The following is a 15,335-nucleotide window of genomic DNA, read 5'->3' as shown; positions in this document are numbered from 1 at the left end:
GCACTTTTGAAATGGATAGTGACAGAATTCAGCTGTACTTACAGTATTCTCCCTGTACATCAAGTCAGAACCGTAGGATGAATAAGTTGTTTTGAACGTGGCAGAAGTCATGCTGGATTGACAGCATGACCAATGTATTCAACCTTTTCTGACCCATGGTGTTGCGTATGAATGTTTATCCCTTTAAGCTTGGAAAAGACACCCTTTCAGACAATGTTTTAAATCCTTAAACCCAGACTTGGACCACACACCTCCTCCACCGAATAGCAGGCAGGGGAAGCAAAATAGTAATTGCTTTGCAACACTCGCAGTTGGTCACTGATTCCTTCCAAACCACTCATTGTTGACATAGTGTCCCCATGAGTGACAGAACACTGAGCCAATCACGGCTCAACTAGAGAATATTACCAACACCTACACTCTGTATTTTCGCTGGCTGCCTCTCCACCACAGAAAGCATTGAGCTAGGATGAAACACCTGCATTTTGGAGCAAGAAAGATAACATGTTTGTATGCAGCTTTATTAACTCAAGGATTATTAAAACATGTTTTACATTGTTTGCAAACTCATGTGACACCAAAATAACATGCAAAATAGGCCAAATTCTATATTTAAAAAAATATATGTTTTGCTAAACTGGTGGGGTCAATGACGGCCCCACCCGCCCTGAATGACGGGTCGCCACTGACTAAAGGTAATAATGAAGATGTACAGTATATTATTCTGATAACAATATTGGCTACTATTTAGCAAAGGAAGTCCAATCGGTTACCCATAACGACTTTTTCAAAATTAGCCTCAATGGCCTTTCTCTTTCCCTGCAGTTGCATGAAAAGTGATTTAGAGCCTCCCATAATGTATTACAGAGGACGCCATGGTTTGGCATTTGACCACTTGTCAGCGTGCATGTCCCGTTGTGCAGGTGGCCTTTCACCCCCTCCCAAACATGTCTCCTCCTGAATAGTAGCCATGTAGGAATGCTGTTGGCATGACACCCCTCGTCACAGAATATCACAAATTCCCCCTTCAAAAATTCATTTTTTCATCATTTTCAAACCTTGAAACTGTATCGAGTGTCTGTTCTTTGGTTCGTTGATGATGCTGTTGTTTTGTTATTGCTTGTGATGGGATGATAACATGACAAACAACTTAAAGCTGAAGCTCTTGGCATTGATTAAGCTGTTGAAAGTAATAATAGCATAATGTTTGAGGGTAATTTTAAAGCGAAATCTATAACAATATTGTGCTCAAGTAATAGCCTTAAGTTTGCCTGAAGACCTACAGTAAATGTTAGGTCAGTGTTAGGCTCTGTTGTTCAACTGTGAGGGTTTAATCACCTACAATAAATGGTTCAATCTAAATGTGTGAGTAAAGCTTCTTCAACGTGTATTCTCTCATTCAATTTCATGCATTTTTGTTTTGACATGAGCTAATTTCACTGGACTGCTACAGGTCAAATCCAGCCTGCATTGGCAGCATCTAACATGTGTGGTGTTTGTCCCCTCAAGGCTTCTTGGACTCGGCCTGAGACGTACGAGGTATGGCTACTAAACACGTAGCCAGATCCTAGATTCAGTGCCTAACACCTAGCCAGTCTCATAGTAGACTAACCCTGTTCACTACAGAGCATTCGTGTTGACTTTCTCTCCAAAGTCTTTCCTCAAACTCCCCAAAATCTGGCACCAATACAATTCCAGACCAATGAAGTCAAATTCAGGAATATGAAATGAGACGCTTCCTTTTGAAAGATAATTTTTCATTAAATGTTTTGATTGCTAATTTGTGACTTGCCCTCCAGTTCAGTCCCTCATATATTGATTTCTCTCATAAATTTGGTTTCATAACCACTTATTACGAGGGCGTCGACAGTTCCCACAAAGCAGTTTGCCCCAAGAGTCCTGTCTAGGGACTGGGGCTAGCCAGGCACCATTGGAAAAACCTAAATCAGCCAACACTGTGCTCTGCCGTGGACCAAGCCCAGCCAATCTAGCTGTGGCTTTTTGAAAACACTAACCAGCCAAACTGTAGACTGCACAAATAAAACCCTAAAATAGAAATGTCCCTTAATGCTGTCAAATCCACTGCTTGAAAGAAAGAAAAGACAAGGATAAAAGCCAATAAGATATTTTATAGTAATGTGATGCCAGACAAAACCAAAACCAACATATGAATTCAACAAATGCTTATGCCTTTGTGGTAAATATCCGAGGCATTTACTCAACCACCGCAATTCCTCTGTCACACAAGGCATAACTTTTGTTTTGTTTGTTTCAGTGTATGAATATTCATCAACATGTGTGCTGTGTTTATATGAATGATTCAGTGACATATGGATGGTGTGTGTGTGTGTGATGGGGAAAATAGGATTCCCAGAGCTTTAACTCCAGATTAAAACTAGTTAATCATCTTGCAAGCCGTCATAAACCTTTCATGAATCCCACTGCCTTCACAAAAAAATACTAAGTTAAATTCACTGGAAAAAGTATATTATTCATTCAGGTCTCAGGTGATCAATACTCTAGCATCCAACCATGAATTCACATCAGAAAACTGAATGTCAGTTTTCAACCAGTTTTCAACCTCAGTCCAAAAAATTGCACTGCTACCATGTAGCCTAGATAATTGCCCCACAGCCAGGATAACTTTATAACTGAAATGTTGATCTGTCAGAATTCATATAATTTTGGTTCTGCTAGCTTAGCCAATTTTTGTTTTGCTTCAGTAGATAACTAGTGTTGCTAAATGCTTATTTATAGATGCCACATAGTATTCCACCAGTCTTAGTCTCTGGTATTCTAGACTCGTAGTTTGTAGGAAAACCAGTTTGCATTTCACAATGTTGTCATGTATTTTACTTTTGATATTTTAATTAGCTGCTCTGATCTTTTCACCATTGCAACTGGTTTGAGGCAACTTGCATTAACAGTGCAATGTGTGGGTTGGTGTGTATACACATAAGCTTCCATTTTGGCAAAGCTGTAACATAGGGCCCACTTGCATCATACACGTTAGGAGTGTCCATGACTCACATGGCGCCGTGAGTGGAGGATTTATCCATGCTTTCCTAGGTTCACCCTCCTGCGACAGGTCAGTTAAGCAAAATCCCATTTTAAGTGTGCCACGCTGTCCACATCCCACTCCAGTCCAACCTCCTCTGGACATGACACCTTTTGAGAGAAATGAGGCTCCCGTCCGCAGCAGGTATGACTGCTTCTGAAGGCTGAGAGAGAAACCGAGCGGTGTTTTTCACTCTTGTACCCGGGCTCAGCCAGCCGTTCTATTTTCCTTGAATTGAGTGGAATGAGAAAAAGGGCTTGGTAGAATGATGCTTCTGCGCTTTTTATTAGAGAAGATAAGAGCCAGAAACAGAATTACATTATGGGGCCACGCTGCAAAGCCTCCCTCTTGCAAAAGCTCCCTCTCTCTATCCTGTTTCTCTTGATGTGACAACACAAGAAGAGCTGCACGAGGTGAGGGTGTGACATGAGCCTCGCCAGCGACCAACCCTCACAATGTAAAGCAGTGTGCACACTGCTTATATATGACATTTTCTCCCCGCCTCGGAACACATGTAATGCAATAGGCCCTGCATGTACAGCTTACCGCCAATTACTAGGTGAGGGAAGCTGCTCTGTAGACAGCCTTGTATACTAACAGGTTAAGGATTGTGAGGCGGAAACAGGATGGAACCCACGCTCCAAAAAGCCTGTCTGTAATTTAAAGCACTCAATGCCTTTGGCTCATGACTAAGCCATCCCACCTTAAAATCGACTTACTGAATAGATTGAATTGCAAAGCCCCAAACGTGCGATACAGACCAAATCCCCTCTGGCCATCACACAAGTAATTTGTAGACTTAAGAAGACCTTCCAAAGGTGTCACAATGTCATATATAATAAAGAAGTTCTGGCTCAGGGACAGTGACCAGAAGATCAATTGCAGACTTTTCCCCACCACTGGTCCAAAGATTACATTATCATGACGTGCAGGGTTTTTCTTTATATTTACTATTATCTACATTGTAGAATAATAGTGAAGACATCAAAAACATGAAATAACACATACAGAATCATGTAGTAACCAAAAAAGTGTTCAACAAATCAAAATATATTTGAGATTTGAGATTCTTCAAAATAGCCACCCTTTGCCTTAATGACAGCTTTGCACACTCTTGGCATTATCTCAACCAGTTTCATGAGGTAGTCACCTGGAATGCATTTAAATCAACAGGTGTGCCTTGTTAAAAGTTAATTTGTGGAATTTATTTCACAGTTTTGAGCCTATCAGATGTGCTGTGACAATGTGGGGGGGGGGGGGGTAAAATAATTTGGTAAAATAACAAGTCTATATTATGGCAAGAACAGCTCAAATAAACAAAGAGAAACAACAGTCCATCATTAAGGCCAGTCAATCTGGAAAATTTCAAGAACGTTGAAAGTTTCTTCAATTGCAGTCGTAAACACCATCAAGCACTATGACGAAACTGGCTCTCATGAGGACCACCACAGGCATGGAAGACCCAGAGTTACCTCTGCTGCAGAGGAGAAGTTCATTAGAGTTACCAGCCTCAGAAATTGCTGCCCAAATAAATGCTTTACAGAGTTCAAGTAACAGACACATCTCTACGTCAACTGTTCAGAGGAGACTGCATGAATCAGGCCTTTATGGTCAAATTGCTGCAAAGAAACCACTACTAAAGGACACCAATAATAAGAAGAGACTTGCTTGGGCCAAGAAACGAGCAATGGACATTAGACCAGTGGAAATCTGCCCTTTGGTCTGAATCCAAATTTGAGATTTTTGCTTCCAACCGCCGTGTCTTTGTGAGATGTAGAGTAGGTGAATGGATGATCTCCGTATGTGTGGTTCCCACCATGAAGCATGGAGGAGGTGGTGTGATGGTGTGGGGGTGCTCTGCTGGTGACACTGTCTGTGATTTATTTAGAATTCAAGGCACACTTAACCAGCATAGCTACCACAGCATTCTGCAGCGATACGCCATCCCATCTGGTTTCCGCTTTGTCCCACTATCATTCGTTTTTCAACAGGACAATGACCCAACACACTGTGTAAGGGCTATGTGACCAAGAAGGAGAGTGATGGAGGGCTGCAACAGATGGCCTCCACAGTCACCCGACCTCAACCCAATTGAATTGTTTAATACTTTTGGTTACTACATGATTTCATATGTGTTATTTCATAGTTTTGATGTCTTCACGATTCTACAATGTAGTAAATAGTCAAAATAAAGAAAACCCCTTGAATGAGTAGTTGTGTCAACTTTTGACTGGTACTGTACATGTCGCAGCTATTGCTTTAGGGAGAATGTGAGACATAGACTTTCCATATAAGTAATGATGCTCCCTTTACTCCTTAGTTTTGTTAGGGTCAACACTATTTTGAGACTGTAATCGTGCTTGCCATGTAACATTTGCAAGATGGCGTGACTCAGTTTGACGTGTAAAAGTGCGCTACTGACACTACGATCATGATTAACATCTCACATCTAATGACAGCTTTTGTAATAGGTTGTCAACTGGCAGGACAAGAAAAAACAATTAAAACGTGTCATGGAAGGGACTCTTCTTGAACGGTTAAAACTGGTCACATTGGGCCAGTGAGTGGTGCGCAGTCAATTAACGTTCATGTTTACCACGATATCAGCATGTGCCATTCATTATTCAACCTGTCCATTAAATGTCATATTGAGTATCTGTACCATTCTGATTTGTAATTGAAATAGCTCTTTATCATAGAGTAATGAAAACAGTTCTTTGCACTTAGGTTTGCACTGAAACATCAATCTGAACATTTTGTCTATTGGATCAAGCTTTAGATGTTCAAATACCTACAGATGTAGGATCTTAATTTGATCACCCTATTACAGGAGAACTTTAAAACTTGTAGTGTATTTGAGGTTTAAAAAGACTTCTGATGTTTGTCATTTCCATTTTGATACTTCAGACTTGATTTGCCCTTAAGAAAAATGTATCAAACTCTACATCAATGTCCATTAATAAAATGTCATGTCTTGCAAACTGGCTCAAGTTAGGAGCTTACATCTGTATTGGGCCATCAGCTTTTTCCAGTTTATTATAATCGGAACAATACTACCCTCTGTTACCTTATTTCTATTCAGGCTCATAAGACACAGGAGCAGATGCTTGCTCTAACAGTCCCTTAACACAAGATTAATGTTGCCCTTTGAGAAGGTTGTAGGACACGCCTCAGCTCCTCAGCCAGCTCGGTTTTTAAAGTGCTGCACGGCCATTGTCACTACATGGAGAACATAACACAATAGGGAGGAATTGTTGGATTGTTCAGTATCTAGCATTGTATAAGGACTGCTTTATAGCCTTGCCAAAGATCGAGTAGAATTTTCTGCCTAACAAATGGAATAGGGACCAGTAAATTTTAACGTTAACAAGTTCCAGACGCACAGTCAGGGCTTTTTGTTTGATCAGATTAGTCACGTCAGCCAGCAAACGGTACGTAGCACGGAGCTGTGCACTATTACCATCAGAGAGATGCACAGGTGAGTGAGAGCCAAATCATGCTTAATCTCATTTCACACATTCAAATGTTCCATGAATATGAAGACGGGAGAGCGAATGAAAAAATACGTACCGAATAATAAACGTCAAATTAGATTTTTTTTGTTTTTAAATGCCCCCAAAACGCAGGCAATCTGCTCTGAACCAGATAGCATCACAATACACAATTGATAGGATTGTAGGGACTAGCGGTTAGCTGGAGTCTGGCTAGTGAAAAATCAGTTTGTTAGTTCAGGAATGTTCAGTTCAGTGTTAGCCAGTAATTAGCTATTAGGAAAGGTGCTTTGTCTCGAGCAAAATGCTCTCCCTGCTAGATTAAACCCGACCAGATTGCAGAATCGGGACACTCTGTACACACAGGATGATGCCGGTATTGACACTTAAAGTACTAAAAACTCTTAATTGGGAAGACCACACAATAGGGAGGGGTGTCGCATATAAAATCTTGATCTATTATTGAAATAAAGCAAAAGCTGAAGTGTGATGCTGTTTTATAAAATAGTCCTAGAGAGTTAGTAGTTCAGCAAGTAGATGTATTTCTGCCCATTGGTGTGAAGCTGTGTGTAGCCCAAAAGAAGCTGGGAAAAAAGTTGTTAGTGGATTTTTTTTCTCCCAGCCATGCTTTTAGAACCTGCTGCATTGATGTGCTACATTATTGATGTGTTTGGTTCTCCTGCCACCTCCTGCAAAGCAACCCAGAAAAAATACCAACATATCTGTCTCAGTCCGATGGAAGCTTGCCATCTTTATTTGGCAGCATTTTGTTAAGGAATTGAGTAGAGAAAACAAATCTATTAAAAATACAATTCTGTCCAAATCCGACAGGTGCACAGAAAAAAATAATAACAAATGATAAAACCGGAGAAAGAAGGTTGCAACTTGAGTGGTCAAAGAGTAATCCCACACCATGAAATGGTCAAAGTGTTAATTGTGTTTCTTCTCTGTTCTTCCTCGTAGAGTCTTGATGGAAATGTTGTGGTGCGTAGTCACGCACGGGTTTCCTCTCTCACCTTGAAGTATGTCCAGTTCACCGATGCCGGCCACTACCTCTGCACTGCCCGCAACTCCATCGGTCAAGACCAGCAGACCATGTACCTGGAAGTGCGCTGTAAGACACCCATCTGTCCGTCTCTATTAGCTTGTTGTCAGCGCTTTTTCACATCACATTTCACTAATACCACTTTTACCTGTATCTTCAAAAGTTCCATGAGTTGTCACCTTCTATTTGCGTATAGTAATTTTTGACTAAATCGAAGAGATTGTCTTGAAGCGTCTTGAATTTGACACAATTTTAACCCAGAAGCCATTGACCCAATGACCTTGACCCATTGTTTTTTTCCTTTATGCTCTGTCATTAGAGTTCAATGGATTGTTCAGTATCTAGCACTGTGCAATGATGGCTTTGTAGCCTTGCCAAAGATGTTATTGAATTTTCTGCCTAACCAATTGAGTAGGGGCCAGTAAGTTTCAATGTTAACAAGTTCCAGACGCACAGTTAGGGCTTTTTGTTTGATCAGATTAGTCACTTTAGCCTGCTAACGGTACGTAGCACGGAGCTGTGCACCATTACCATCAGAGAGATGCACAGGTGAGTGAGAGCCAAATCGTGCTTAATCTCGTTTCGCACGTTTAAATGTTCCATGAAAATTAAGGGAGAGAGAATGAAAAAAAATATGTACCAAATAATGAACGTTCAATTAGATTAATTTCCCTTGCCCCCAAAACGCAGGTAATATGCTCCGAAAATCAGATAGCATCACAATACACAATTGATAGGATTGTATGGACTAGCGGTTAGCTGGAGTCTGGTTCGTGAGTAATCAGATTGTTAGTTCAGTGTTGTTAGTTCAGGGTTGTTCAGTGTTAGCCAGTAATTAGCGATAAGAAAAGGTGCTTTGTCTCGAGCAAAGCGCTTTCCCTCCTAGATTAAACCCAACCAGATTGCAGAATCAGGACAGCATCTACACATAGGATGATACTGGTATCGACACGTACAGTACTCAACTCTCAATTGAGACACTCACTTCACATTATCTGTAGAATGCGGTTTGTGTTTGTGCTACTCATGTGCTGATATAAAGAAAATCTGTCTTGGCCCTTTTGGTTTGTGTTGGTCTGTTTGGTAGGAATATCTTATGAAAACAATGATTGTTTTAGCTCTCCTCTCGATAAGCGCAGGGTTTATTTTGAGAAACCCATTTAGCTGAAATTGAACAGCAGGGTTCATCGCAGAGTCAGACAGTGGGTTGAGAATTCAGAGAGGGAGCAAGGTCTTATCAGTGGAGCAGGGATTGAGAATCTGCCGACTCGGCGATGTCCATCAATCCCAAAAGCTGGGGACCGCAATGTTATCAAGTGACCAGTGTCAGACGTCGGAACCAAAGCTAACAGCGTCAGGGGAGGCGTCAGTATCGAGGACATATGAGAGAGAAGAACAATATTTTACACAGTTTATGTGGGTCCAAGGAAGCCCAGGGTTATTTTCTTACAATATTAAACATGATTAACTTAAACAGTTTTGGGGTGTGTGTGGTAGATCAATAAATTGTGATAGCTTTAATAGCAGTTGAGGTAGTGAAGGGAGAGTCTGTGACGCTAAGTCAACAGTACTGAATTGGTTACAGCAAGTGTGTAGAGTAGCAATAGGTGAAAGCTAGTGCAGTCCACACACTGCTGTACTGAGAGTTTTACTGACAACTGGTTGATTTATGGTTGCCATGTGACATTAAAGGCCAAACAAAGAACCATAACCATAAAACAACAAATAAGAATAAAATATAAGTCCTCCTTACACGGCAGATTATTTATTATTCACATTGGTGTCCATAAAGCACAAATTGCATAATAAAACAAATTGATAGTGTAGTGGTGACTTTAATGAAGATTCAGCCTCTGTCTTATCTAGTGTTATTTTTACACAGTTGCTGGCTCATCACTTTTACCCCTGAATGCAACTTACCACAGCAGCCTTTATGATTCATGGTGTAGCACAACGCTACTATGCTCACCATATGATATATACAATTTTATGTCCTCATAGAAAGACAAACAGAATTGCAAACTTTTTGAGTGTTAAATTTTTACTTATAGTGGTTAAACCTAGGTATTGTGGGAGACGTATCCAGAAATGAACTATAGAAACCACACCCTGAATAATATACTGTTATAGTATTCATTATAGTGTTTTAGGTATGTACAGATGTTATGTCTAGTGCATAACATGCCACCCCTCCCCCGTGTTGTTGCAGATGCTCCCAAGATCCAGGGCTCGGTGACGGTCTACACCTGGGAAGGGAACGCAGCCAACATCAGCTGTGAGGTGCTGGCTCATCCGGGAGCCTCAGTGGTGTGGTTCAGAGATGGCCAGCAGCTGTCTAGCACGAACACCACCAACGTCAAGATCTACAACACACCAGCTGTCAGCTACCTCGAGGTATGGTACAATAGGGATATGAGGGCTGTATAGTATTTTTATTTTTTTATTTTACCGTTATTTTACCAGGTAAGTTGACTGAGAACACGTTCTCATTTGCAGCAACAACCTGGGGAATAGTTACAGGGGAGAGGAGGGGGATGAATGAGCCAATTGTAAACTGGGGATTATTAGATGACCATGATGGTTTGAGGGCCAGATTGGGAATTTAGCCAGGACACCGGGGTTAACACCCCTACTCTTACGATAAGTGCCATGGGATCTTTAATGACCTCAGAGAGTCAGGACACCCGTTTAACGTCCCATCCGAAAGACAGCACCCTACTCAGGGCAGTGTCCCCAATCACTGCCCTGGGGCATTGGGATATTTTTTAGACCAGAGGAAAGAGTGCCTCCTACTGGCCCTCCAACACCACTTCCAGCAGCATCTGGTCTCCCATCCAGGGACTGACCAGGACCAACCCTGCTTAGCTTCAGAAGCAAGCCGGCAGTGGTATGCAGGGTGGTATGCTGCTGGCATGTGATGTGATGAATGATATCCCATTTTTAAGAATGCACTCCATATAATGTAATGCCAAACATTGTCTGGCTCCTGCATAACGTGCGTGGCTAAAACAAACGAGACTCCCTTGCAGAACCCTGACATTTCTGCATGCAGTGATACAGTAACAAGTTTGCTGAAAGCTTCATTTTAGCTGTAATTCAACCAAAGTAAAGCACCCATTTAACATACTGAAACTTCCTAATGATACCAGGGAGTAATTGACTGCTCAAGTTGTGAGACATGTGCTTAGGCTGACCAATTAAGTATGACAGTAATGTTATCTCGCAATTAACTGTCAGTGAAATGATAGCACACGGATGTTATATCACCATAATACACCGTGGCTATTTTGTGTCAAGGTCCCTGGAGAGAGAGTAATTGTTCGTATTAATTGTTGATGGCATAATTCTTTCTGAGGTACTTTAGAGACGCTTTTATGTAACGTGAAATACAATAATACAACTGGATTTATACTGGCATGTGTTTTTTTCCTGAACCATTTTAGTTTAAGTGCCTTTCTCAAGTTAAATAAAGGTTACGTTTAAAAAATATATAATAAATAAGTACCTTTCTCAAGGACTGTAGTTGCAGTTAGAGCGTTGTAACCGGAAGAATCCCCGAGCTGACAAGGTAAAAATCTGTCATTCTGCCCCTGAGCAAGGCAGTTAACCCACTGTTCCCCAGGCACCGAAGACGTGGATGTAAATTAAGGCAGCCCACCACCTCTCTGATTCAGATGGGTTGGGTTAATTGCAGAAGACACATTTCAGTTGAATATATTCAGCTGGACAACTGACTAGGTACCCCTCTTTCCCTTTCCTCCTGGGATTGACAGCTACCTGTTGGTTTATACAATTACCAGATGTTAAAACACAATTCACCTAAAGCAAGCTCAAACTGGGTAACCCCAGCAGCACATATGTGACCACATTTCCCAATTGAGACTTATGTACCATTTCCAATATTGGCTTTTCTGTACATTTTACAAAAGTACAGACTCTGAGCTTCAAAAGGGTATATCACACACTGCAGTTGGGTGGAAAATGGAAAAGTTATGCTTATTTGAAATGTGATAAACTTGTTATTCCACCTTGTAGACAAGTACCAGAAAATCCCCTTGAAAGTTTTTCACACTTGCTCAAAAGCTCATTAGGCATCATTCTCACCCTTTTAAGCCCCACATATCTTTTTAAGTATTCACTTAAGGCCATGTGCTAAACTAAGTGATTATGGTAGTGTAGTAAACAAGTGGTGAAAGTAGTAGCCTACAATAAGGAAAACCTTTAGGTAAAAAATACTTAGTCTCTTTTAAACACTATATCAAATCAAACCACCCCCAGATATATCTAGCTAAGTGGATGGGTTTCTATTGTCTAAACCTCTTCACATGTTCATTTAACACGGGCTAGATGGCTTTAGCACCCCCAGACACACCTGGCTACATGTATGGGTCATGTAATCATCTGGCTAAGTGGAGTCTTTTGTTTAGACATGTAGCACGCTAGCTAGCTAAACAAGTTCATGAACCATAATCCCAACCCATACAGTTTAGCAATACAAATGGATTTCTGACTAAATGAGATATGATTTATAACGTTAGCTGGCATTAGATACCAAGCAACTAACATTAGCTAGCTAGTTAGGTTTAATGTTGGCTAAAACTGATGACAGTGATGGGGAAGAAAGGAAGATCAACAGAAGACTCTGCATTGTCTGGTTCAATGACAGTTGTTCAGTGACATTGCTATTATCTTTTCAAAACATCTGCGCTAGACTGCTGATCAGGGAAGCCCCCAATTATGTCATATACCAGGGGTCTCCAACCTTTTCTAGCATGAGAGCTACTTGAATACATTTCTATTTAAAACATTTTTTATAGCTTTCAAATAGGCACATTCTCCTCTTTTCCGGGTCCTTTGTGTACAAGCGATGTGTTTTCTGTCAATATACCTGGTAAAATAATGGTTAATAAACAACTCTAAGGGGCCCTATCAAATTATCTTTTGTATTTTCCAGAATTTTGTTTTCTGTTTAAATTTTTCCTGGTTTAAATTTTTTTGTTTTTGACTCTCAATATTACAATTATTCATAGAGAAACAACAAAAATGGGTCCACGTCAATGCTTAAACCACACCAGAAGACCAATTTTGAGGTCTAAACAAAAAAAAATGAAGAAAAATACTTGAGTGTAATTCCCATTTAATTACACATTTAGAAAGAGAGGAATGTGTCGGTCTAGCGACGTTTCAGCCTACTGCTGCAGCACGTCATGGCAGAGTTTGCAAAAGGATGACCACCCAATTGATACAAATAATCAGGATATCTTTCTGTCATGTAAGCCCACTTTGCAGTTAACATTTAATTGAGAAGGTTTTTGCAGAAAGTCTTTCTGTCTACCCACAAGATATTTATCATTACTAGCATTCCTAACTGGCTACATACTGAGTGATAGACAAATGCGCACACAAAACAGACAGACCTGCTGGATATTAATTGGCAGAGTTTGTTAACGTTTGGCTTTTTAAGCCAATAGTGGCTAACCAGGTGTGAGGTAATGCCAATGTGGCTTTGGTTGGATAGTAGCCAGGAGCTTGTTTAAGAAGGTTTGAAATGGGACACATGAAGAAAATGCATGTACTTTCAGAATTGCTTGGCGAGCCACTCATATGTGGGCTGCGAGATACTGGTAGCTTGCGATCTACCTGTTGGAGACCCCTGCCTGTTATAGACAGTAGCCTGTAGCATGGTAGAACAATCAGAACCCATCTCTCAGCATGACCAGCCCCTCCATTATCTTAGCCATTCAAGGCTAGCCAGGAAGGATCCGTAGTTTCTCTGTGAGAAATAAACTAGGCTCTTAATTTAAAAAGAGTTGTATTCATATTTACAGATCACTGACAAGTTTATTATTAAGACACATGAAAGTTCACTCTTTTTTTACATCTCACTTGAGAGCTCCAGAAACACATTGTTACCCTTACAAAAAAACGAATGTCAAAATCGAATTTTCACATGTTGGGTTTATTGTATTTTTAATTTAGAGTTCACCACACATGTGAATTGCTGTTTCACATGTTAAGAGCTTTAAGAACTTTCACATGTGAAAATCAGATATGCAGTTTCATGTGTGAAAAACTCATGTGATCACATTCGCATGTGGAATTGCAAATTCACATGTGAAAATCTATTTGAGGTGTAAATCTAATTTGCAGTTTCACTTGTGTAATTTGCAGTTTCACATGTAAAGAACATTCACATGTGAAAATCTCACATTCACATGTGGAATTGCAAGTTCCCATGTGAAAAACAATCATGTGAAAATCTAATTTGCAGTTTCACATGTAATAAAACTCTACGTGTAAATCTCACTTTCACACGTGGAATTGCAGGTTCACATGTTGTGGTGAAATAGTGTTATTCTCCTCACACGTGAAAAAGTGGTGTTAACATATTGCTGTAGCAATGCAATTGCAATTTGTAATGTAATTCTGTTAAGGTAACTTAGCCTACCTGAGTATAATAATAATGATTATTTTGTATTTCTGAGCCATCCATTCAGAGTGTTATTGCTGCAGGCGCACAACTATCTTCTTCATACATTGGTCAGTGACTGTTGGAAGAAGCTCAGTGAAAAGAACAGAGAAGCTAAGCCTATGTGTTTCCCTATTTATCCTTTTTAACATGTAAAAATGTGTGCTGTCAGTTAATCAAATGAACTCAAGTTAGTGCGCACACTTTTTTTGCGCATTGTCTGAACGCGTTCAAAATACACTGAAAACATCCAACATACATCATCTACACAAGTAGAAACAACAATGCGATGACAAAACAAGTTGACTTTGAGGTTAAAGAAAGTGTGTTTATCAATTTACCAGATTTTGCTAATTGTTACTTTGGACAAAATCTAAACGGCAATATTCTTGTGATGCTTTTTGTATAATTTTTTTATTTAATTACAGCTCAATTTGAGCAAATTATGAATTTGTGATTAATCACAGCAAATCCTGCGATAAACTAGATTACATTTGAATCGTTTGACAGCCCTAGTTGACATTAAAATGTGAAAAAGCTTGTGAAAGCTTAGCGGATATGCGTCAGTCATGGTTGCTCATGGTCATGTGATGAGGTAGCCCTGCCTGCAACTTAAACATTAGTGTTAGCCCTCTTGGGCGGGTGGTCAAGACATTGGCAAAGAGAAGAATGAGACAGATATTTCACCAGAAGTATAAATGTGAAGCATCCACTTACGACCAAATATCATAGTGAGAGGAAGCCCAGTGGCCAGCAGTGGTAGAAGATGGATTTTGACTGACATTCTGCAAGTTTTCTCATCAATGAAACATTTGATCTCAATACAATCACAGCCCGGGAAATGAACCCAGGTCTGTAGTAACGCCTCTAGCATTGCATGCGATGCAGTGCCTTAGCCTGCTGCGCCACTCTAGAGGCTCTCAATACAGTTTTTTTTTATTCCCAAAACTAAAATCTGCTATGAACAGATTGGACTAAATTGCGTTGTTTTGGAGTGCAAAGGCGAATTTAGTTATTGCACACTTCACGGAGTAGGTGTTCTCTAAAGGGCAGATGCATGCTAGAACGGGCCAATAGGATCTCACTAGCTCGTGCTTTGCTCTGCCCACCACCTTGCTTGTTCTGCCCACTATGACTCATCTGTTTCCATTGGAAACGGCAGGCTGTGGTCTATTTAAGTTAAGTTATAAAAATCTTTGACAGTCGCGTCTGCCGTGGGAGACCCGGGTCTTAATCTCACCATTTATAAAAGCACACGTGAAACGTGTTGGG

The 15,335-nt window shown here is 40.4% G+C and overlaps 1 protein-coding gene across 14 annotated transcripts in view; it reads left to right on the top strand.

Annotated features, from left to right (window-relative positions):
- Window positions 1–15,335, top strand: part of LOC129819051 (neural cell adhesion molecule 1-like) — a 295,364-nt gene that overhangs the window by 235,993 nt on the left and 44,036 nt on the right. For 8 of the 14 annotated variants that reach the window (XM_055875608.1, XM_055875593.1, XM_055875586.1 and 5 more), the window contains exons 9-11: window positions 1,510–1,539; window positions 7,513–7,663; window positions 9,804–9,988. In XM_055875608.1, the coding sequence (XP_055731583.1) occupies window positions 1,510–1,539; window positions 7,513–7,663; window positions 9,804–9,988 (366 nt within the window). The remainder of the gene's footprint in view (window positions 1–1,509; window positions 1,540–7,512; window positions 7,664–9,803; window positions 9,989–15,335) is intronic. The other 6 variants (XM_055875599.1, XM_055875578.1, XM_055875614.1 and 3 more) reach the window with 1 other exon arrangement.

This window comes from Salvelinus fontinalis, chromosome 2 (genome assembly GCF_029448725.1).
Source record: "Salvelinus fontinalis isolate EN_2023a chromosome 2, ASM2944872v1, whole genome shotgun sequence".
Taxonomy (NCBI): domain Eukaryota; kingdom Metazoa; phylum Chordata; class Actinopteri; order Salmoniformes; family Salmonidae; genus Salvelinus; species Salvelinus fontinalis.
The sequence above is the reverse complement of the archived record's forward strand: the minus strand, read 5'-3'. Positions and strand labels throughout refer to the sequence as shown.